General features: G+C 51.5%; 1 protein-coding gene across 9 annotated transcripts in view; it reads left to right on the top strand.

Annotated features, from left to right (window-relative positions):
* The window catches only part of LOC118382940 (trinucleotide repeat-containing gene 6C protein-like), an 86,062-nt gene extending 63,173 nt beyond the window's left edge, over positions 1-22,889 (top strand). For 4 of the 9 annotated variants that reach the window (XM_052517757.1, XM_052517756.1, XM_052517753.1 and 1 more), the window contains 15 exons: positions 849-1,087; positions 1,449-1,506; positions 1,663-1,814; positions 2,154-2,312; positions 8,466-8,606; positions 9,013-9,132; positions 9,393-9,476; positions 10,642-10,882; positions 13,186-13,350; positions 13,683-13,859; positions 14,113-14,262; positions 16,507-16,617; positions 17,565-17,789; positions 19,159-19,372; positions 19,657-22,889. In XM_052517757.1, coding sequence (XP_052373717.1) covers positions 849-1,087; positions 1,449-1,506; positions 1,663-1,814; positions 2,154-2,312; positions 8,466-8,606; positions 9,013-9,132; positions 9,393-9,476; positions 10,642-10,882; positions 13,186-13,350; positions 13,683-13,859; positions 14,113-14,262; positions 16,507-16,617; positions 17,565-17,789; positions 19,159-19,372; positions 19,657-20,032 — 2,612 coding nt within the window. In that variant the 3' untranslated portion in view covers positions 20,033-22,889. The remainder of the gene's footprint in view (positions 1-848; positions 1,088-1,448; positions 1,507-1,662; positions 1,815-2,153; positions 2,313-8,465; positions 8,607-9,012; positions 9,133-9,392; positions 9,477-10,641; positions 10,883-13,185; positions 13,351-13,682; positions 13,860-14,112; positions 14,263-16,506; positions 16,618-17,564; positions 17,790-19,158; positions 19,373-19,656) is intronic. The other 5 variants (XM_052517755.1, XM_052517761.1, XM_052517760.1 and 2 more) reach the window with 5 other exon arrangements.
* Positions 22,890-24,116: the final 1,227 nt, after the last annotated feature.

Below are 24,116 nucleotides of genomic sequence, written 5' to 3'. Positions count from 1 at the left end.
GTCAGAACCAATACAAATACCCCACTGTCAGAACCGATACAAGTACCCCACTGTCAGAACCGATACAAGTAACCCACTGTCAGAACCGATACAAGTAACCCACTGTCAGAACCGATACAAGTACCCCACTGTCAGAACCGATACAAGTAACCCACTGTCAGAACCGATACAAGTACCCCACTGTCAGAACCGATACAAGTAACCCACTGTCAGAACCAATACAAATACCCCACTGTCAGAACCAATACAAATACCCCACTGTCAGAACCAATACAAATACCCCACTGTCAGAACCAATACATATACCCCACTGTCAGAACCAATACAAATACCCACTGTCAGAACCAATACACTGTCAGAACCAATACAACTGTAAACCCACTGTCAGAACCAATACAAATACCCCACTGTCAGAACCAATACATATACCCCACTGTCAGAACCAATACAAATACCCCACTGTCAGAACCAATACAAGTCACCCACTGTCAGAACCAATACAAGTCACCCACTGTCAGAACCAATACAAATACCCCACTGTCAGAACCAATACATATACCCCACTGTCAGAACCAATACAAATACCCCACTGTCAGAACCAATACAAATACCCCACTGTCAGAACCAATACAAGTAACCCACTGTCAGAACCAATACAAATACCCCACTGTCAGAACCAATACAAGTAACCCACTGTCAGAACCAATACATATACCCCACTGTCAGAACCAATACAAATATATTACGTCAATCAGTGGCAGCTGGTGACTTAAAACGTTGTGGAGGATTGTGGATGAAAATGAATTTGAAAAGATAGTAACACAACATTTCCTCATCTCCCTCTGCAGCCCCCAAATCTATTCAAGACGGCTGGGGTGGCGGAGGTGGCGGGGAGGACATGGGTTTGTCTGGGGGCCAGTGGGACCCTGACGACGGGGACATGTGGAGCAGCCAGGCCTCCCAGGAGAGCAACTCCTGGGGCAACAGAACCAGGAAAGCCCCACCCAAGGGGAAGATTCCAGGCAAGCAGGAGGAAGCCTGGATCATGAATCGCCTGATCAAGCAGCTGACAGACATGGGCTTCCCTGTGAGTGCTGCTACCTGCTACTACCTCTGGGGTCAAACTCCACACTGATGTAATCTGTATACATAGAAATCTTATAATAATATAACATGCCATTTAGCAGACACTTTAATACAACAGTGAATGCATATATGTTGGTAGCCCCCGCGGGAATCAAACCCCCGCGGGAATCAAACCCCCGCGGGAATCAAACCCCCGCGGGAATCAAACCCGCCTTCCTGGCGTGGCTAGCTCCATGTTCCTACCAACTGAGCCACACAGGACCACACGTACACATGCATGTTTGCGAGATATTTCTGGTGACAGCTGTTTGTGTGTGTGTGTGTGTGTGTGTGTGTGTGTGTGTGTGTGTGTGTGTGTCCAGAGAGATCCAGCCGAGGAGGCTCTGAAGAGGAACAACATGAACCTGGACCAGGCCATGAGTAAGTCTCTTCTCCCAGTCCTCAGTACACTCTGTTAACTCCTTGTTCCTGATGCAGTCCATATCACTGTCACTGACTGTATCAGTGTTGGTGATATCCCTGTGTTCTCTTACTGCTCTCTGTTTGCCACTACTCTTGCTACTCTGTTTCTCTCAGGTGCTCTGTTGGAGAAGAAGACTGAGCTGGACAGGCGGGGGATAGGCTTGTCCGACTACAACAACTGTCTGATCAACAAGGGGCCAATGGGCTGCCGGCCTCCCCTCCACTCCAAAGAGTCCTCCTCAGATCGTTCCCCTTTCCTCGACAAGGTAATGACCCCTGACCCACTCCCCAACATCACACACTCCTATATTGTCCATGGGTTCTTCAATGAGAAGATGCTGTATAGCCAGGGCAGACCAGTGTTCTGGGGAACCATGGAAAATAACTTATCAAGGAATCAAAAAATATATATTTTTAAAAAGCGAACAATATAATACTGTACATCACACTGTTGTGTAACTCACTCAATAGTGTGTTTGTTCTATTCTTCACTAGTTATGAGGGGACAGATTCTGTTCTGAACAGGGCAAGGTTCAGTTTCTATGTATCCACCCATTGAGGGTGTAATGGTGACGCTCTCCCTCTGTGGCTGTCTGTGGGCGCAGGACGGTGTTGGTAGCCTGGTGGAGGACGTCCATACCTCCTCACCGTTTATGCCTTGTTCCCCCGGCCCCCTCGGCCTGAAACTCCCCTCCCTGCCTCTATCCAGCCAGGGCCTGGGCGGCCCACGGGGCCTAGCCATGCAAAACTTGAACAACAGACAGGTAGGCAGCACAATGTCTACGGCTATGTGGGGTTTAGACAGCAGACAGGCAACAGACAGGTGCCATAAGCAGAATTGGGGGTAATGTGGAGTTGAATGACAGACTGCTAGGAGAAGATAGGAGTCTGAGAAGAGGAAGGACTGGTTGGCATACTGATAGGCAGAGAGGACTGGTTGGCATACTGATAGGCAGAGAGGACTGGTTGGCATACTGATAGGCAGAGAGGACTGGTTGGCACACTGATAGGCAGAGAGGACTGGTTGGCATACTGATAGGCAGAGAGGACTGGTTGGCATACTGATAGGCAGAGAGGACTGGTTGGCATACTGATAGGCAGAGAGGACTGGTTGGCACACTGATAGGCAGAGAGGACTGGTTGGCACACTGATAGGCAGAGAGGACTGGTTGGCATACTGATAGGCAGAGAGGACTGGTTGGCACACTGATAGGCAGAGAGGACTGGTTGGCACACTGATAGGCAGAGAGGACTGGTTGGCACACTGATAGGCAGAGAGGACTGGTTGGCACACTGATAGGCAGAGAGGACTGGTTGGCACACTGATAGGCAGAGAGGACTGGTTGGCACACTGATAGGCAGAGAGGACTGGTTGGCATACTGATAGGCAGAGAGGACTGGTTGGCATACTGATAGGCAGAGAGGACTGGTTGGCACACTGATAGGCAGAGAGTGAATGGAGAGGACATACTGATAGGCAGAGAGGACTGGTTGGCACACTGATGGGCAGAGAGGACTGGTTGGCATACTGATAGGCAGAGAGGACTGGTTGGCACACTGATAGGCAGAGAGGACTGGTTGGCACACTGATAACCAGAGAGGATGGTTGGCATACTGATAACCAGAGAGGACTGGTTGGTGTACTGATAGGCAGAGAGGACTGGTTGGCATACTGATAGGCAGAGAGGACTGGTTGGCATACTGATAGGCAGAGAGGACTGTTTGGCACTAGAGATAGGCAGAGAGGACTGGCAGAGAGGACTTGGCACGGGTACTGATAGGCAGAGAGGACTGGTTAGGCAGAGAGGACTGGTTGGCACACTGATAGGCAGAGAGGACTGGTTGGCACACTGATAGGCAGAGAGGACTGGTTGGCACACTGATAGGCAGAGAGGACTGGTTGGCACACTGATAGGCAGAGAGGACTGGTTGGCACACTGATAGGCAGAGAGGACTGGTTGGCACACTGATAGGCAGAGAGGACTGGTTGGCCACTGATAGGCAGAGAGGACTGGTTGGCACACTGATAGGCAGAGAGGACTGGTTGGCATACTGATAGGCAGAGAGGACTGGTTGGCACACTGATGGTTGGCCCTACTCCTCAGATGGTAGAGGGACTGGTTGGCATACTAATGGGCAGAGAGGACTGGTTGGCACACTGATAGGCAGAGAGGACTGGTTGGCACACTGATAACCAGAGAGGACTGGTTGGCATACTGATAACCAGAGAGGACTGGTTGGCATACTGATAGGCAGAGAGGACTGGTTGGCGCACTGATAGGCAGAGAGGACTGGTTGGCACACTGATAGGCAGAACCATGGAAATAAAAAATATATATTTTTAAAAAGCAGAGGGACTGGTTGGCAGAGAGGACTGGCTGGCACACTGATAGGCAGAGAGGACTGGCTGGCACACTGATAGGCAGAGAGGACTGGTTGGCATACTGATAGGCAGAGAGGACTGGTTGGCATACTGATAGGCAGAGAGGACTGGTTGGCACACTGATAGGCAGAGAGGACTGGTTGGCACACTGGTAGGCAGAGAGGACTGGTTGGCACACTGATAGGCAGAGAGGACTGGTTGGCACACTGATAGGCAGAGAGGACTGGTTGGCACACTGATAGGCAGAGACTGGACTGGTAAGTGGCACACTGATAGGCAGAGAGGACTGGTTGGCACACTGATAGGCAGAGAGGACTGGTTGGCATACTGATAAGCAGAGAGGACTGGTTGGCATACTGATAAGCAGAGAGGACTGGTTGGCATACTGATAAGCAGAGAGGACTGGTTGGCATACTGATAAGTAGAGAGGACTGGTTGGCACACTGATAGGCAGAGAGGACTGGTTGGCACACTGATAGGCAGAGAGGACTGGACTGGCACACTGTTAAGGCAGAGAGGACTGGTTGGCATACTGATAGGCAGGGAGGACTGGGTGGCATACTGATAGGCAGGGAGGACTGGTTGGCACACTGATAGGCAGAGAGGACTGGTTGGCATACTGATGGGCAGAGAGGACTGGTTGGCATACTGATAGGCAGAGAGGACTGGTTGGCACACTGATAGGCAGAGAGGACTGGTTGGCATACTGATAACCAGAGAGGACTGGTTGGCATACTGATAGGCAGAGAGGACTGGTTGGCATACTGATAGGCATAGAGGACTGGCTGGCACACTGATAGGCAGGGAGGACTGGTTGGCACACTGATAGGCAGGGAGGACTGGCTGGCATACTGATAGGCAGAGAGGACTGGTTGGCACACTGATAGGCAGAGAGGACTGGTTGGCATACTGATAACCAGAGAGGACTGGTTGGCATACTGATAGGCAGAGAGGACTGGTTGGCATACTGATAGGCATAGAGGACTGGCTGGCACACTGATAGGCAGGGAGGACTGGTTGGCACACTGATAGGCAGGGAGGACTGGCTGGCATACTGATAGGCAGAGGGACTGGTTGGCACACTGATAGGCAGAGAGGACTGGTTGGCATACTGATAGGCAGAGAGGACTGGTTGGCACACTGATAGGCAGAGAGGACTGGTTGGCATACTGATAGGCAGAGAGGACTGGTTGGCACACTGATAGGCAGAGAGGGCTGGTGGCACACTGATAGGCAGAGAGGACTGGTTGGCACACTGATAGGCAGAGAGGACTGGTTGGCACACTGATAGGCAGAGAGGACTGGTTGGCAGAGAGGACTGGTTGGCACACTGATAGGCAGAGAGGACTGGCTGGCACACTGATAGGCAGAGAGGACTGGTTGGCATACTGATAGGCAGAGAGGACTGGTTGGCACACTGATAGGCAGAGAGGACTGGTTGGCACACTGATAGGCAGAGAGGACTGGTTGGCACACTGATAGGCAGAGAGGACTGGTTGGCATACTGATAGGCAGAGAGGACTGGTTGGCACACTGATAGGCAGAGAGGACTGGTTGGCACACTGATAAGCAGAGAGGACTGGTTGGCATACTGATAGGCAGAGAGGACTGGTTGGCATACTGATAGGCAGAGAGGACTGGTTGGCATACTGATAGGCAGAGAGGACTGGTTGGCATACTGATAGGCAGAGAGGACTGGTTGGCATACTGATAGGCAGAGAGGACTGGTTGGCACACTGATAGGCAGAGAGGACTGGTTGGCATACTGATAGGCAGAGAGGACTGGTTGGCATACTGATAGGCAGAGAGGACTGGTTGGCATACTGATAGGCAGAGAGGACTGGTTGGCACACTGATAGGCAGAGAGGACTGGTTGGCACACTGATAGGCAGAGAGGACTGGTTGGCATACTGATAGGCAGAGAGGACTGGTTGGCATACTGATAGGCAGAGAGAGGACTGGTTGGCACACTGATAGGCAGAGAGGACTGGTTGGCACACTGATAGGCAGAGAGGACTGGTTGGCATACTGATAGGCAGAGAGGACTGGTTGGCACTGATACTGATAGGCAGAGAGGACTGGTTGGCACACTGATAGGCAGAGAGGACTGGTTGGCACACTGATAGGCAGAGAGGACTGGTTGGCACACTGATAGGCAGAGAGGACTGGTTGGCACACTGATAGGCAGAGAGGACTGGTTGGCACACTGATAGGCAGAGAGGACTGGTTGGCACACTGATAGGCAGAGAGGACTGGTTGGCACACTGATAGGCAGAGAGGACTGGTTGGCACACTGATAGGCAGAGAGGACTGGTTGGCATACTGATAGGCAGAGAGGACTGGTTGGCACACTGATAGGCAGAGAGGACTGGTTGGCACACTGATAGGCACTGATAGGCAGAGAGGACTGGTTGGCACACTGATAGGCAGAGAGGACTGGTTGGCACACTGATAACAGAGAGGACTGGTTGGCATACTGATAACCAGAGAGGACTGGTTGGCATACTGATAGGCAGAGAGGACTGGTTGGCACACTGATAGGCAGAGAGGACTGGTTGGCACACTGATAGGCAGAGAGGACTGGTTGGCACACTGATAGGCAGAGAGGACTGGTTGGCACACTGATAGGCAGAGAGGACTGGTTGGCATACTGATAGGCAGAGAGGACTGGCTGGGCACACTGATAGGCAGAGAGGACTGGTTGGCATACTGATAGGCAGAGAGGACTGGTTGGCATACTGATAGGCAGAGAGGACTGGTTGGCATACTGATAGGCAGAGAGGACTGGTTGGCACACTGATAGGCAGAGAGGACTGGTTGGCACACTGATAGGCAGAGAGGACTGGTTGGCAGAGGACTGGTTGGCACACTGATAGGCAGAGAGGACTGGTTGGCACACTGATAGGCAGAGAGGACTGGTTGGCACACTGATAGGCAGAGAGGACTGGTTGGCACACTGATAAGCAGAGAGGACTGGTTGGCATACTGATAAGCAGAGAGGACTGGTTGGCATACTGATAAGGCAGAGAGGACTGGTTGGCATACTGATAGGCAGAGAGGACTGGTTGGCAGAGGCAGGACTGGTTGGCACACTGATAAGCAGAGAGGACTGGTTGGCACACTGATAGGCAGAGAGGACTGGTTGGCACACTGATAAGCATACTGATAGGCAGAGACTGGTTGGCATACTGATAGGCAGAGAGGACTGGTTGGCACACTGATAGGCAGAGAGGACTGGTTGGCTGGTTGGCACTGATAGGCAGAGAGGACTGGTTGGCACACTGATAAGCAGAGAGGACTGGTTGGCATACTGATAGGCAGAGAGGACTGGTTGGCATACTGATAAGCAGAGAGGACTGGTTGGCACACTGATAGGCAGAGAGGACTGGTTGGCATACTGATAGGCAGAGAGGACTGGTTGGCACACTGATAGGCAGAGAGGACTGGTTGGCACTGATAAGCAGAGAGGACTGACACTGAGGCAGAGAGGACTGGTTGGCACACTGTTAAGTAGAGAGGACTGGTTGGCATACTGATAGGCAGGGAGGACTGGTTGGCATACTGATAGGCAGGGAGGACTGGTTGGCACACTGATAGGCAGAGAGGACTGGTTGGCATACTGATAGGCAGAGAGGACTGGTTGGCATACTGATAGGCAGAGAGGACTGGTTGGCACACTGATAGGCAGAGAGGACTGGTTGGCATACTGATAACCAGAGAGGACTGGTTGGCATACTGATAACCAGAGAGGACTGGTTGGCATACTGATAGGCAGAGAGGACTGGTTGGCATACTGATAGGCAGAGAGGACTGGTTGGCATACTGATAGGCAGGGAGGACTGGTTGGCACACTGATAGGCAGGGAGGACTGGCTGGCATACTGATAGGCATAGAGGACTGGCTGGCACACTGATAGGCAGGGAGGACTGGCTGGCATACTGATAGGCAGAGAGGACTGGTTGGCACACTGATAGGCATAGAGGACTGGTTGGCACACTGATAGGCAGAGAGGACTGGTTGGCATACTGATAGGCAGAGAGGACTGGTTGGCACACTGATAGGCAGAGAGGACTGGTTGGCACACTGATAGGCAGAGAGGACTGGTTGGCACACTGATAGGCAGAGAGGACTGGTTGGCACACTGATAGGCAGAGAGGACTGGTTGGCACACTGATAGGCAGAGAGGACTGGTTGGCACACTGATAGGCAGAGAGGACTGGTTGCCACACTGATAGGCAGAGAGGACTGGTTGGCACACTGATAGGCAGAGAGGGAGATGGATGGACGGACTGGCAGGGGACAGATAGAGCTAGAGGGAGCCTGTATTTAGGTTTAGATTTTTCACTGGGGTTTTGTCGAGCCTGTTAAATCTCGTTGGACTTTTTATGAATCTAAATCCAAGTTTATTGGTCATGTGGCTGTAAACGGTTCAGAGACACGCAGACTTGCAGTTCTTCCTCAACAGTGCAGAATAGTGGGTCCCTATCATCATGCTGTTCCACCCTGGTTTCCACCTCCCTCTCCTCCCTCCCAGATGCAGAGTGGAATGTTGGGCTGTAGCGGTGCAGCACAAGCCCGGGCCATGCAGCAGCCTCCTCCTCAGCCGCCAGTGCCGCCTCTCGGCTCCTCCCAGCCTAGTCTACGCGCTCAAGTGCCTCAGTTTCTCTCCCCTCAGGTACACACACACACAAACACACACACAACATGGACCAGGGTTGTATTCATTATGGGAAAACTGTAAAACGCTTTTCAACGGACAGTGAAAGTGAGCGGTTGTTATTAGACAAGTTCAGGTAGAGAGGGATCCTTGTTTGGATTCATTGTCTCGTATTTAGTGCCTAATGAATACGACCTGGGGAATACCACACACCTCTCAGCCCCCTCCAAGTATCTCCCCTCACTCACACACACATACACGAACACACTTGCAATCATATATAGAATCATACACACACACACACATTTTTCAGCTCCCCTCAGCATAGTTTACGTGCATAAGCGCCTCAGTCCTGTCTACCGTTTTTTCTCGTACTTAGTTTATGGTTTCTAAAACCGAATCTTTTGGTCTCTCTCTTGTCCAGGTTCAAGCACAGCTCTTACAGTTTGCAGCAAAAAACATTGGTCTGAATCCTGCACTTTTAACCTCACCAATAAACCCTCAACATATGACCCTTTTGAACCAACTATACCAGCTGCAACTGGTGAGTCCTCTTCTGGTCTCCTCTCAGTTTACTTTAGGCCTCCTCCATATAAACACTATGCAGATACACTCTGTACACGCTTATATCATACACTCCTCTACTGCCTCGTTGCCTTAGAAATGCCCTTGGGTTTTGACTGATCGCATTCTGTAGCAACCAGAAAATGGTGTGTGTGTGTGTGTGTGTGTGTGTGTGTGCACGTGCATATTTCTGTACATATGTGTCTGTAGATTTGTGTGTAAACGTGTAATCCTCTGCAGGCGTACCAGCGTTTACAAATTCAACAGCAGATGTTGCAGGCGCAGCGTAATGTTTCTGGTCCCGTCCGACAGCAGGAGCAGCACGTGAGTGTCCCTCTGTTTCCCTCTGTGTCCCTCTGTTTCCCTCTGTGTCCCTCTGTGTCCCTCTGTGTCCCTCTGTGTCCCTCTGTTTCCCTCTGTTTCCCTCTGTTTCCCTCTGTTTCCCTCTGTGTCCCTCTGTTTCCCTCTGTTTCCCTCTGTTTCTGTTTCCCTCTGTTTCCCTCTGTTTCCCTCTGTGTCCCTCTGTGTCCCTCTGTGTCCCTCTGTTTCCCTCTGTTTCCCTCTGTGTCCCTCTGTGTCCCTCTGTTTCCCTCTGTTTCCCTCTGTTTCCCTCTGTTTCCCTCTGTTTCCCTCTGTGTCCCTCTGTGTCCCTCTGTTTCCCTCTGTGTCCCTCTGTTTCCCTCTGTTTCCCTCTGTGTCCCTCTGTGTCCCTCTGTGTCCCCCTCTGTTTCCCTCTGTTCCCTCTGTGTGTCCCTCTGTTTCCCTCTGTGTCCCTCTGTCCCTCTGTGTCCCTCTGTGTCCCTCTGTTTCCCTCTGTTCCCTCTGTTTCCCTCTGTCCCTCTGTGTCCCTCTGTGTCCCTCTGTGTCCCTCTGTGTCCCTCTGTGTCCCTCTGTGTCCCTCTGTGTCCCTCTGTCCCTCTGTGTCCCTCTGTGTCCCTCTGTGTCCCTCTGTGTCCCTCTGTTTCCCTCTGTGTCCCTCTGTGTCCCTCTGTTTCCCTCTGTTTCCCTCTGTTTCCCTCTGTTTCCCTCTGTTCCCTCTGTTTCCCTGTGTCCCTCTGTGTCCCTCTGTTTCCCTCTGTGTCCCTCGTGTCCCTCTGTGTCCCTCTGTTTCCCTCTGTTTCCCTCTGTGTCCCTCTGTGTCCCTCCCTCTCAAATACAGTCCACTAGTTTCACCCATCTCTGCCTTTCATATCTACTGATCCTGAACCCAGCCAGGCCTCATACTGGGGTAAAACCCAAACGTTTTACCATTCTACTATAGCAGAGGGGGTGTATGTGCTTTGCAGACATACCTGGGTTCCTAGCCTGGTGAATTTGAGAACCTGGGTGGTTAATCCCTAGTAGAAGCAGATGTATGTATAAGGGGCTATACTTGCCATTCACTCGAGCAACTGTCCCATTACATTTTTTCCTGTGTTCTCTGCTGGCTCACAGATAAACTGACCACCAGCTTTGTGTCTCTCTCTGATGTCACTTCCTCTTCCTGCAGGTTGCACGTACAATCAATAACATGCAGCAGCAGATCCAACAGCACCAGAGACAGCTGGCCCAGGCCCTGCTGATGAAGCAGCAGCAGACCCTCGGCTCCCTCTCCTCCTCTGGCCTGCACCACGGCCAAGGCAAATCAGCCCTGGACTTGTTCCCAGGCCACCCCCAGGCTCCGGGCCTACCCGACCTGCAGACCAAAGAGCAGCAGTCGTCCCCCAACTCCTACAGCCCCTACCCTCTCTGTGAGTGGGAACTCTGTTCCACAATGTGCATGACACATACAGTGGGGAGAACAAGTATTTGATACACTGCCGATTTTGCAGGTTTTCCTATTTTGATCATATGTACACTTAAACTTCAAAAATACAGAAAATCACATTATATGATTTTTAAATAATTAATTAGCATTTTATTGCATGACATAACTATTTGATACATCAGAAAAGCAGAACTTAATATTTGGTACAGAAACCTTTGTTTGTAATTACAGAGATCATATGTTTCCTGTAGTTCTTGACCAGGTTTACACACACTGCAGCTGGGATTTTGGCCCACTCCTCCATACAGACCTTCTCCAGATCCTTCAGGTTTCGGGGCTGTCGCTGGGCAATACGGACTTTCAGCTCCCTCCAAAGATTTTCTATTGGGTTCAGGTCTGGAGACTGGCTAGGCCACTCCAGGACCTTGAGATGCTTCTTACGGAGCCACTCCTTAGTTGCCCTGGCTGTGTGTTTTGGGTCGTTGTCATGCTGGAAGACCCAGCCACGACCCATCTTCAATGCTCTTACTGAGGGAAGGAGGTTGTTGGCCAAGATCTTGCGATACATTGCCCCATCCATCCTGTCCCCTTTGCAGAAAAGCATCCCGAAAGAATGATGTTTCCACCTCCATGCTTCACAGTTGGGATGGGGTTCTTGGGGTTGTACTCATCCTTCTTCTTCCTCCAAACACGGCGAGTGGAGTTTAGACCAAAAAGCTCTTTTTGTCTCATCAGACCATATGACCTTCTCCCATTCCTCCTCTGGATCATCCAGATGGTCATTGGCAAACTTCAGACGGGCCTGGACATGCGCTGGCTTGAGCAGGGGAACCTTGCGTGAGCTGCAGGATTTTAATCCATGACGGCGTAGTGTGTTACTAATGGTTTTCTTTGAGACTGTTGTCCCAGCTCTCTTCAGGTCATTGACCAGGTCCTGCCGTGCTGATCCCTCACCTTCCTCATTATCATTGATGCCCCACGAGGTGAGATCTTACATGGAGCCCCAGACAGAGGGTGATTGACTGTCATCTTGAACTTCTTCCATTTTCGAATAATTGCGCCAACAGTTGTTGCCTTCTCACCAAGCTGCTTGCCTATTGTCCTGTAGCCCATCCCAGCCTTGTGCAGGTCTACAATTTTATCCCTGATGTCCTTACACAGCTCTCTGGTCTTGGCCATTGTGGAGAGGTTGGAGTCTGTTTTATTGAGTGTGTGGACAGGTGTCTTTTATACAGGTAACAGGTTCAAACAGGTGCAGTTAATACAGGTAATGAGTGGAGAACAGGAGAGCTTCTTAAAGAAAACAGGTCTGTGAGAGCCGGAATTCTTACTGGTTGGTAGGTTTTCAAATACTTATGTCATGCAATAAAATGCAAATTAATTACTTAAAAATCATACAATGTGATTTTCTGGATTTTTGTTTTAGATTCCGTCTCTCACAGTTGAAGTGTAGCTATGATAAAAATTACAGACCTCTACATCCTTTGTAAGTAGGAAAACCTGCAAAATCGGCAGTGTATTAAATACTTGTTCTCCCCACTGTAGTAGTTCCACTTTGGGCTCTTGTCAATTTGGGACAGTTGTTGATGTAACAGGGGCTTTATAAATACATTTGATTGATTGATAGCAGGACAGGGACTGGGAATGTCATCATTGTTACAGGTCCCAGACCTGTGTGTGCCCTTTCTAAACAGGTCATCTTTCTGGTCAATATCTGTCTGTGTTCAAATACAGCTGTTGGGACTTGCTCAGTGTCTAACAGATATCCTGTGGCAAAGACATTACGATTGATTGTAGTTATATAAAGAACCATAGCAACAAAGTGCAAAACAAGAAACGAGTGATTCATCCTTAATGCTTTATTGACTTGTTTTGTCTGGTGTTACCTCCCTGCCCCTCTGCCCGTCTCCCTCTCTGCCCGTCTCCCTCTCTGCCCGTCTCCCTCTCTCTGCCCGCCTCCCTCTCTCTGCCCGCCTCCCTCTCTCTGCCCGCCTCCCTCTCTCTGCCCGCCTCCCTCTCTCTGCCCGCCTCCCTCTCTCTGCCCGCCTCCCTCTCTCTGCCCGTCTCCCTCTCTCTGCCCGTCTCCCTCTCTCTGCCCGTCTCCCTCTCTCTGCCCGTCTCCCTCTCTCTGCCCGTCTCCCTCTCTCTGCCCGTCTCCCTCTCTCTGCCCGTCTCCCTCTCTCTGCCCGCCTCCCTCTCTCTGCCCGTCTCCCTCTCTCTGCCCGCCTCCCTCTCTCTGCCCGCCTCTCTCCCTCCTCTCTGCCTCTCTCTTTGCCTCTCTCCCAGCTGGACTGAATCCTAACATGAATGTAACCTGCATAGAGGTGGGAGGCCTGTCCATGAAGGAGCTTCCCCAGCCCCAGTCTCGCCTCTCCCAGTGGACACACCCCAACTCCATGGACAGCCTCTCTGGAGGCTCATCCTCTCTGGAGCCCAACCTGAACAAGCACGGTACAAACTGTTGACACCATTGCCCAATGTTGGGACAATACAGATTTAATGAACTCTACTGAGCTCTACTGAGTAGAACTGGGGGATATGAAAGGACCATGGTGTATGACACTCAGTTGGCAGCTTCAGAACGTAGTTGTCCTCTTGGGTTTTCAAGTGGAACCTTGACATTTCCATCTCAATGCTACTATATGTTCTAGGAAAGGGAAAGGGGATACCTGGTCAGTTGTACAACTGAATGCGTCTTCTGCACTTGACTAAGTATTTAATTCTCTAGTTCTAATTTATATTGTACTTAACCAACTTCCTGGTTCCCCTCTTGTCTCTGGCAGGTTCCAACCTGGGCCCCCCTGGGAAGCCCCCCCAAATGGAGGATGGGTACAGCCCCTACGGCATGATGCCTGTCTCCGAGTCCCCCACCAACCCCCTGGTGCCCCCAGACAGCTGGAGCCAGGGCAAGAGCCCCAACGACAAGATGGTCAATGGCGCCAACATCACCTGGCCTCCAGGTCAGTTAGTTGGCTAGTTAGACTGGGATGGTGGAAAACAGTCCTACACAGCTACAGTGACTGCTTACTGTCCAGCCAAAACCTATTCACCTAATATGATGATCATGGGACTAATGTAGCCAAATGAGTTCTGTTTTCAAGAGAATTAGTTGGCACCTTTTGTATTTTGTACATTACTGAACCAGGTAGTCATGTAAATGAATGAGAGGAATGACAATTGTAATACTTCCTGTACAATCACTTCCTCCTCCAGAGTTCTGCCCGGGCGTGCCCTGGAAGGGCCTGCAGAACATCGACCCGGAGAACGACCCCAACATGACCCCGGGGAGCGTGCCCAGCGGCCCCACCATCAACACCAACATCCAGGACGTCAACCGATACCTGCAGAGAGACCGCAGCGGAGGTGAGGACGGAGGACGAGGGAAGCAGAAAGGGAGGGTGAGGGAGATGAGGAGGGTGGAGAAGGAAGGGAGAGAGGGGGAGGTGAGAGACAGGGGTGGAGAGACAGGGGTGGAGAGGGACAGGGGTGGAGAGGGACAGGGGTGGAGAGGGACAGGGGTGGAGAGGGACAGGGGACAGGGGTGGAGACAGGGACAGGGGTGGAGAGGGACAGGGACAGGGGGGGAGGGGACAGGGGGGTGGAGAGGGACAGGGAGGGAGGGACAGGGGTGGAGAGGGACAGGGGTGGGGTGGAGAGGGACAGGGGTGGAGGAGGGGTGAGGAGCAGGGGTGGAGAGGGACAGGGGTGGAGGGTGAGGGGGGGAGATGGAGGGGTGGAGAGGGACAGGGGTGGAGAGGGTGAGGAGCTAGGGGTGGAGATGGACAGGGGTGGAGAGGGACAGGGGTGGGGTGGGAGAGGGACAGGGGTGGAGAGGGACAGGGGTGGAGAGGGACAGGGGGACAGGGGAGAGGGACAGGGGTGGAGAGGGACAGGGGTGGAGAGGGACAGGGGTGGAGAGGGACAGGGGTGGAGAGGGACAGGGGTGGAGAGGGACAGGGGTGGAGAGGGGACAGGGGAGGTGGGGTGGAGAGGGACAGGGGAGGTGAGGTAGGGACAGGAAGGAGAGGGGGACAGGGGAGGTGAGGGTGGAGAGGGACAGGGGAGCTGGGGTGGAGAGGGACAGGGAAGGTGGGGTGGAGAGGGACAGGGAGGTGAGGGTGGAGAGGGACAGGGGAGCTAGGGGTGGAGAGGGACAGGGGGGAGGTGAGGGTGGAGAGGGACAGGGGTGGGGTGGAGGGGACAGGGAGGTGGGGTGGAGAGGGACAGGGGAGTGAGGGTGGAGAGGGACAGGGAAGGTGGAGGGGTGGAGAGGGACAGGGGAGGTGAGGGTGGAGAGGGACAGGGGAGGTGGGACAGGGTGGAGAGGGACAGGGAAGGTAGGGGTGGAGAGGGACAGGGGAGGTGAGGGTGGAGAGGGACAGGGGAGCTAGGGGTGGAGAGGGACGGGGAAGGTAGGGGTGGAGAGGGACAGGGGAGGTGAGGGTGGAGAGGGGGGAGCTAGGGGTGGAGAGGGACAGGGAAGGTAGGGGTGGAGAGGGGGAGGTGAGGGTGGAGAGGGACAGGGGAGGTGAGGGTGGAGAGGGACAGGGGAGGTGAGGGTGGAGAGGGACAGGGGGTGAGGGTGGAGAGGGACAGGGGAGCTAGGGGTGGAGAGGGACAGGGGAGGTGGTGGGGTGGAGAGGGACAGGGGAGGTGAGGGTGGAGAGGGACAGGGAAGGTAGGGGTGGAGAGGGACAGGGGAGCTAGGGGTGGAGAGGGACGGGGAAGGTAGGGGTGGAGAGGGACAGGGGAGGTGAGGGTGGAGAGGGACAGGGGAGCTAGGGGTGGAGAGGGACAGGGAAGGTAGGGGTGGAGAGGGACAGGGGAGGTGAGGGTGGAGAGGGACAGGGGAGGTGAGGGTGGAGAGGGACAGGGGAGGTGAGGGTGGAGAGGGACAGGGGAGGTGAGGGTGGAGAGGGACAGGGGAGCTAGGGGAGGTGAGGGAGGGAGGGGGAGAAGGACAGGAGAGGTGAGGGAGGGGAGAGGGACAGGGGGGTGAGGGAGAGGAGAGGGACGGGGGGTGAGGGAGGGGGAGAAGGACAGAGGGGGTGAGGGAGGGGGAGAAGGACAGAGGGGGTGAGGGAGGGGGAGATGGACAGGTGGGAGGGAGGGGAGTGTTCATGTTCTACATAGTCCTATACATGCGTAATGACGGTGCTCTCCCTCTGGTAGACTTGGTCTTGAGAGGGGAGAGGTCTTGAGAGGGGAGAGGTCTTGAGAGGGGAGAGGAGAGCTGGGGGTCTGAGATGACCTGAATCATTCAAAGAAAACTGCTGCGGGCGAAATCAGATACTGTGCCTGCAATGTATCCCAATGGGTTGGGGAGACTGATTCTCTGTAACAGTTCAGTCACTGGAGGAGCCTGCTGTTTCTCTTCTGGTCCTGCTGCTGCTTCTTCCTTTAACTCCATGTACAATCTGACACTCGTATATCTACACTACTAGGTCATCTTATTCCCAACACTTTGAACTCTCCCATATCACACAGCCACAGAGCACCACAGCTGTTCAGTCATCCACTTTCATTTATTCTGTTTCTTTATTAGATTCTCTGTCTCTTCCATTCCCTTCTTCTGTTTTTGTTTTGCTGGATGCGATGCCCCCATAGGCTCCTCCCCCACCTCATCTCAGAACGAGGCCCTGCCCCCCTCCACCGATTGGCCAGTCAGTGCCTACTCTAGCTCGTTCAGTCTGTCGTCCCCGGAAACGGACGACCCAGGTACACAGTTTGTCGGAGTGGGCGGAAGTCGCCTCTAACCGCTGATACAGGGTCAAATCTTATATCCTACCATATTCCCCGTGGTTATGTTTAGGACCAGGTGATATGATAATCTGGTCCTAGATCTGTGGGTAGGGGTGACTTCCGCTTTGAGCTAGTTTGTCCCCCTGCCCCCATCAGTGTTAATGTCTCTGGTGTCTCAGTATCTGGTCCAGAGGAGGACCCCATCCTTACCATCACATCTGTTTTGTGTGCCTTCCCTCTTTAGTTGTACCCCTCATACACCTTCCCCCTGGTGGTGTTGATGTATCCCCACCCCTGTGTGTAGCATGGGGGGGAACTGGGAGGAGGGTGTATATACTATATCTTAGTATAGTTCTAGTCTATCTGTGTTCCTGGCCTGATCTGTCCCATACTGTGAGGCACGGACTGAGACTGACCCTGGGCTGTACTCCTTAGTGTGTGTGTGTGTGTGTGTGTGTGTGTGTGTGTGTGTGTGTGTGTGTGTGTGTGTGTGTGTGTGTGTGTGTGTGTGTGTGTGTGTGTGTGTGAGAAGTCTAGCTGTATTCCTGATCTGTTCCATACTGTGAGACTGACTCTGTGCTGTACTCCTTACTGTGTGTGTGTGAGAAGTCTAGCTGTATTCCTGATCTGTTCCATACTGTGAGACATGGACTGAGACTGACCCTGTGCTGTACTCCTTACTGTGCAGTCTGGGACTGTGTGTGTGTGAAGTCTAGCTGTGTTTCCGCCCGTTTTTGTTTCAACTCATCCTGGAAAAGCAGAATGATTGCTCTGCTCTACCGTCAACAAGCCCTCTACCAGGGTATTATTCTGACTAGTGTTTTGGGTTGTTTAGTTCCCTGTGTGTTGTTGATAGAAGAATGCCAAGTATCTCCAATTGTTGCCAAGCAATCAATGTGTTTCTTTTGTTATCTCTCTTTCAGGTAAATTATCGGACATGAAGTCCACCTGGTCCCCGGGGCCCATCTCCCACCCCTCCCAGGTCTCTCTGTCCCATGAGTTGTGGAAGGTCCCCCAGGGGCCCCGCAGTAACACAGCCGCCCCCACACGGCCCCCCCCGGGCCTCACCAACCCCACCAAGCACTCCTCCACCTGGGGAGGCAACTCCCTGGGCCTGGCCCAAGGCTGGAGCAGCTCTTACTCCTCAGGTAAATCAAATTATATTTGTCAAATGTGCCAAATACAACAGGCATAGACCTAACTGTGTAATGCTTAAAACCAACAATGCAGTTTTAACAAAATGGAGTTAAGAAAATATTTACTAAATGAACTAAAGTAAAAAAATATCTATATTAAAAGTAACACAATAAAATAACAATAATGAGGCTATGTACAGGAGGAACCGGTACCGAGTCACAGTAATTTGTACATGTAGGTAGGGGTAGAGTGACTATGCATGGTAATAAACAGTGAGTAGCAGCAGTGTCAAAACAAAGGGGGGGGCGATGCAAATAGTCAGTGTCTATTTGATTAGCTGTTAAGTAATTGGATGGGGAGGATGGCGACTTGCTGACTGACTGGATACATGGATTGACTGAATGGGTGTTGGTCCAACCAGTGCATGTTCAGTTGATCATTTATGAAGTTCATGTAACAGCTGTCTTTCTCTCCAAAAAATGTTGTGTATTTGTTATGCTTGCCATAAAAACTGCAGCCCTCATAAATGTTCAGTTAGAGTAGAAGATGACTGAAGGTCAGGTTCTAGAGGTGTTGTGATACAGACTAAAGGCCAGGTTCTAGAGGTGTTGTGATACAGACTAAAGGCCAGGTTCTAGAGGTGTTGTGATACAGACTAAAGGCCAGGTTCTAGAGGTGTTGTGATACAGACTAAAGGCCAGGTTCTAGAGGTGTTGTGATACAGACTAAAGGCCAGGTTCTAGAGGTGTTGTGATACAGACTAAAGGCCAGGTTCTAGAGGTGTTGTGATACAGACTAAAGGCCAGGTTCTAGAGGTGTTGTGATACAGACTAAAGGCCAGGTTCTAGAGGTGTTGTGATACAGACTAAAGGCCAGGTTCTAGAGGTGTTGTGATACAGACTAAAGGCCAGGTTCTAGAGGTGTTGTGATACAGACTAAAGGCCAGGTTCTAGAGGTGTTGTGATACAGACTAAAGGCCAGGTTCTAGAGGTGTTGTGATACAGACTAAAGGCCAGGTTCTAGAGGTGTTGTGATACAGACTAAAGGTCAGGTTCTAGAGGTGTATGTTGTAGCCTTGCAGGGCGAGACTAGGTGCCCTTTTGGTACAGCCAAGGCGGTCTAGACAACGCCTGAGAATGCCTTGTTGTGGTTGAACGCACCTCTCTTGATCAACTGACACTGTGGTTTACCTAAACTACAGAGCTTACTGCTTAGAATCCACCACCCATCTTACTGACTTTCCTATAGCTCCTTGGAGAATCCATTTGACATTGTGACATCATGGTGTTAGATGTAGCGCAATTCTGCATTGTAGGTTTATTTAGCTTTCCTCCCTCTATCCCCCTCTTCTCTCCTTCTCCTCCCCCTCTATCCTTCTAGCAGCTACCACATGGAGTACAGACAGCTCCAACAGGACCAGTAGCTGGTTGGTCCTGAGGAACCTCACTCCCCAGATAGACGGCTCCACCCTGCGGACGCTATGCATGCAGCACGGCCCCCTCATCACATTCCACCTCAACCTGACCCAGGGCAACGCATTAGTGCGCTACAGCTCCAAGGAGGAGGCCGCCAAGGCCCAGAAGTCCCTGCACATGTACGGAGATGTTGTTGGCAGTTTTCCTGCCCCTCTCACTGCTCCAAGGCAGAAACACTTAAGTCATGTCAATTGTCAGGTGTGAAAGGACTTAGAACTGGGAGAACTTGGAAAGCTTAGAATTTGGAAAATTGTGAACTTAGAGAGATCTTTTAGTGGGTGCCCAGCCTGCTTCCCCAAAGGGTAGAAACAGGATCTATAGCATCACACGTGGTGTATGAGAATGGCCACTTCAACGAGGCTAACTAAATAACACCTCTTTGTTTGTCTCTCTTCCTGTCCAGGTGCGTTCTGGGTAACACCACCATCCTGGCAGAGTTTGCTGGGGAGGAAGACGTCCAGCGCTTCTTTGCACAGGGCCAGCAGTTAGCCTCAACTACCAGCTGGCAGGCTGACCCAGGTGTCAATCAGACGCGGATGGGTGGTTCCGGGCCCAGATCCTCGCACCCCATTGGCCACCCCCACTGGAACTCTGGCGGTAGCGGTGGTGGCATGGGAGGAGGTGGAGCCAAGACGGGCGGAGATCTGCTCTGGGGGGGCGTGCCCCAGTACTCCAGCCTATGGGGACCGCCCAGCGGAGAGGAGGGGCGGGTCATGGGGAGTCCTACTCCAATCAACACGCTGCTGCCTGGGGACCTGCTGAGCGGGGAGTCCATGTAGGACCACGTCACAGAGCTCCATGCTAGAAAAAGGAGGAATGGAATACTACACAGGAATACTACACAGTACTACATATATACAAACAGAAGAGCAAAAACCAAGCAAATCAATGTGGTGATAATCAGTGTGGGTGGGATGATCGAGGGACAGACTTGAGGAGGACGAGGTGACTCTTCTGTGTCCACGCTGCTCACCCTCTTCCAATTTTTCTGTTTGTTTAAAAAAAAAAACATTTCATTTTAGATTTGTTCGGTGAGAGGCTCTGGTTACAGTGTTTTACGTTTGGACTTTCGGAAAAGCACGAGTATGCCTTTGACTCAACCAACAAAGGAAGAGGAACATTTGAACTTTACTCTGAGAACTATTTGTCATGTGAAACGTGTGTTTTAGACTAACTGCTTCAAACAACGAGCTGCCATCTTCAAAACTCCCATAATCTCTTGCTGCCTGGCAGCAATCCACACCTCAGAGAAACCATAGATACACGTCATTCCCAAAGCCCATCCCCTTCCTGTCGGGAAGGTTCCAGAACTTTCTACCAGTCCGGAATTTCTCTCGTTTGTTTTTTCTCAGCACTAATTACTAGCCTTAACCTCCCCCTGGCCTCGTTCCCCTCCTTTATTCACTGATTCTCACTCACTCTGTACTTACTGAAGAAAACGTACTGAGAATTGCACACTCATTTCTGAGCCAGCGAAAACCGAGGGGAGAGGATGTGCTTGTAAGAGACTGAGGCCACAGCAGCTCTCAACTGGAATCCTCGGCGGTCACAAGCATATTATTCAGTCCCCACCACTCTTAAAGGGATTGATGATGCAAACGCAAAAGATCTTCGCCTTGTTCATTTTAAAGCCATTTTTGTCATGGAGGAGTTTTGTTTCCCCGAACCATTCGCAAAATAAGCGAAGAGAAATATGACTCCAGTGTGTGAATATTTCCGGGGGCGTGTGTTTACGTGTGTGTATGACCGTCTTGTTGAAATCTAGTAACCACTGCTCTATGGAACTGTAACAAAACACTTGTTTTGAAATGCACCTCAACTCGTTTAAGGACGAACTTGTGGTCTGGTTCCCCCTCTTTCTGTGACTGTGGAAGACCTCAGTCGTTACCGTGGTCCACTAATCTCTCCTTTACACCAACACACCATTTCAAGTGACGTGCAATATAAGCCACAGACTACTCTCTACTACCGTCCACACCAAGTACTCAAAGGGTTTCTCTCACAAACCTCTTTCAAGAGCAGAGACAGAATCAGCAAGGACTCTCTCTATCCATGTCCCCTGGGTGTGTGAGCTGGCTGGACCTACTTATCTGTGAAACACAAGGATATACAACAAGCACTTGTTATTCAGTCTTGGACTGGATCTTTCTAATCCAGCCTCACAGTGACGGACTAGAGGGGCACAGGGGTAAGGAAGGGGGTTTATGGGGCATTATACCAAAATGAGACTTGTTCCTTATCTACCCACAAGATGAAACCATGCATTTTTTTCTTTCCATTGTTGTATTTGGTACAAAAAAGTATGGAACAAATATATAACTGCTTTATAAAAAGAGGTGGTTTATCATAGCACTTAGCAAAGAGCGTCAAGCTCCTTCACTTCAATGCCAACGAATCAGAAGAGGAGAAGCGTGTGACACTGAAAAACATGAGGAAAGAAAACAACAACAAAACAAGCAATCTACTACAACGTGGCTTCTGTGTAACTCTTTATGAACTGTAACACAGATGTGAAACTATTTTCATTTGAAACCTTCCCTTTCTCGCTGTCTGTGTTGTGGTACCAGGAACCTTTCTGAAATGGGAGCAAAATGAAGGGATGGAAAGGAAAGAAAGAATGAAAGACTTTGGGCACTATCGGGTGTGAGACCCCGAAGCACTCGCCTGTTTTCCCTTTCACTCTATCAAAGTAAATATCACTGTTACATGACTGAAAATCTTTAGCCTTGTTGTCTGGAGAAGCAACTAGATGCTGCGGCAATGTTCTGGAGATGGATTCTGCAGGGGGATCGCCATTTTCTCTCTGTCTCTCAACCTTTTTCACAAGCCCTGCCAACCTGTATGATCGTGTGGCCATTGAGTGCCTGCCTGCTGCGGAGGGGGTGGACTTCATAGAAGCTCCACACCAGGCCTCTGCAGCAGCTCTCACCCCACCTTCCCCTCTCCATCCCTGGGGAGCCTCACAGACTGGTTCCCCCAGGGACCTCCCGGGCCTCTGGTGCCCAAGAGCAGCTGTCAGAACTGTCAGATTCGTATTAACTACTACTACTGCGCCAGCTTCTGTTGTTCATCACCTCCACTCTATTCCTCTCTCTATCCCGCTCTCTGTTGTTCATCACCTCCACTCTATCCCTCTCTCTGTTGTTCATCACCTCCACTCTATCCCTCTCTCTATCCCGCTCTCTGTTGTTCATCACCTCCACTCTATCCCTCTCTCTGTTGTTCATCACCTCCACTCTATCCCGCTCTCTGTTGTTCATCACCTCCAATCTATCCCTCTCTCTATCCCGCTCTCTGTTGTTCATCACCTCCACTCTATCCCTCTCTCTATCCCGCTCTCTGTTGTTCATCACCTCCACTCTACCCCTCTCTGTTGTTCATCACCTCCACTCTATCCCTCTCTCTCTCTCTATCCCTCTCTCTGTTGTTCATCACCTCCACTCTATTCCTCTCTCTATCCCGCTCTCTGTTGTTCATCACCTCCACTCTATCCCTCTCTCTCTCTATCCCACTCTCTGTTCATCACCTCCACTCTATCCCTCTCTCTATCCCGCTCTCTGTTGTTCATCACCTCCACTCTATCCCTCTCTCTATCCCGCTCTCTGTTGTTCATCACCTCCACTCTATCCCTCTCTCTCTCTCTATCCCACTCTCTGTTGTTCATCACCTCCACTCTATCCCTCTCTCTATCCCGCTCTCTGTTGTTCATCACCTTCACTCTATTCCTCTCTCTATCCCTCTCTCTGTTGTTCATCACCTCCACTCTATCCCTCTCTCTGTTGTTCATCACCTCCACTCTATCCCTCTCTCTGTTGTTCATCACCTCCACTCTATCCCTCTCTCTCTCTCTATCCCACTCTCTGTTCATCACCTCCACTCTATCCCACTCTCTGTTGTTCATCACCTCCACTCTATCCCTCTCTCTCTCTCTATCCCACTCTCTGTTCATCACCTCCACTCTATCCCACTCTCTGTTGTTCATCACCTCCACTCTATCCATCTATCTGTCTCTCATGCAAGGATCACTTTAGCCAGAGAGGAGAGGTTTTTGAATTGTGTTCATTTTTGGGGGGTTTAATTTTTTTGGTTTATTATTTTCTTTTCTGGAAAAATCTCCAGAGTTGTTATTTTAGTTTTTGTCAAACTTGCTGTTGTTGATGTTTGTTTTATGATGATTACAATGATTTTTACGGATGTTTTTTCAACGGCTCCATGCAGTGTTCAGCTGCTCTCCTGTCCCCTGCTCTTACTGCTCGTAAGCAGAAGCTAAAATACTTCTGGTTCGACGCGCACCTCAGCAAACGCAGCCCACCACAGGAATGTTATGGATACGGACACTGCAGATCTCAGTGGGGTGGTTCATTTGGTGTGGTTGTTGGACAGTCAGTGTTTTGGTTCAGGAGCGGACCTAATGGTTCTAATGTATAGTCAGATCAGGTATGAGATTGAGGGTATCTATCTACCCGGCCTGCTCTGCTCCCCCTCTCTCTCAGCCTCTGCTGCCCAGCCCACCCTCTCTCTCTCAGCCTCTGCTGCCCAGCCCACCCTCTCTCTCAGCCTCTGCTGCCCAGCCCACCCTCTCTCTCAGCCTCTGCTGCCCAGCCCACCCTCTCTCTCAGCCTCTGCTGCCCAGCCCACCCTCTCTCTCAGCCCCCAGCCCACCCTCTCTCAGCCTCTGCTGCCCAGCCCACCCTCTCTCAGCCTCTGCTGCCCAGCCCCCCCTCTCTCTCAGCCTCTGCTGCCCAGCCCACCCTCTCTCTCAGCCTCTGCTGCCCAGCCCACCCTCTCAGCCTCTGCTGCCCAGCCCACCCTCTCTCTCAGCCTCTGCTGCCTCTGCCTCTGCTGCCCAGCCCACCCTCTCTC

The sequence above is a fragment of the Oncorhynchus keta genome, unplaced genomic scaffold (assembly GCF_023373465.1).
Source record: "Oncorhynchus keta strain PuntledgeMale-10-30-2019 unplaced genomic scaffold, Oket_V2 Un_scaffold_9739_pilon_pilon, whole genome shotgun sequence".
Taxonomy (NCBI): domain Eukaryota; kingdom Metazoa; phylum Chordata; class Actinopteri; order Salmoniformes; family Salmonidae; genus Oncorhynchus; species Oncorhynchus keta.
The sequence above is the reverse complement of the archived record's forward strand: the minus strand, read 5'-3'. Positions and strand labels throughout refer to the sequence as shown.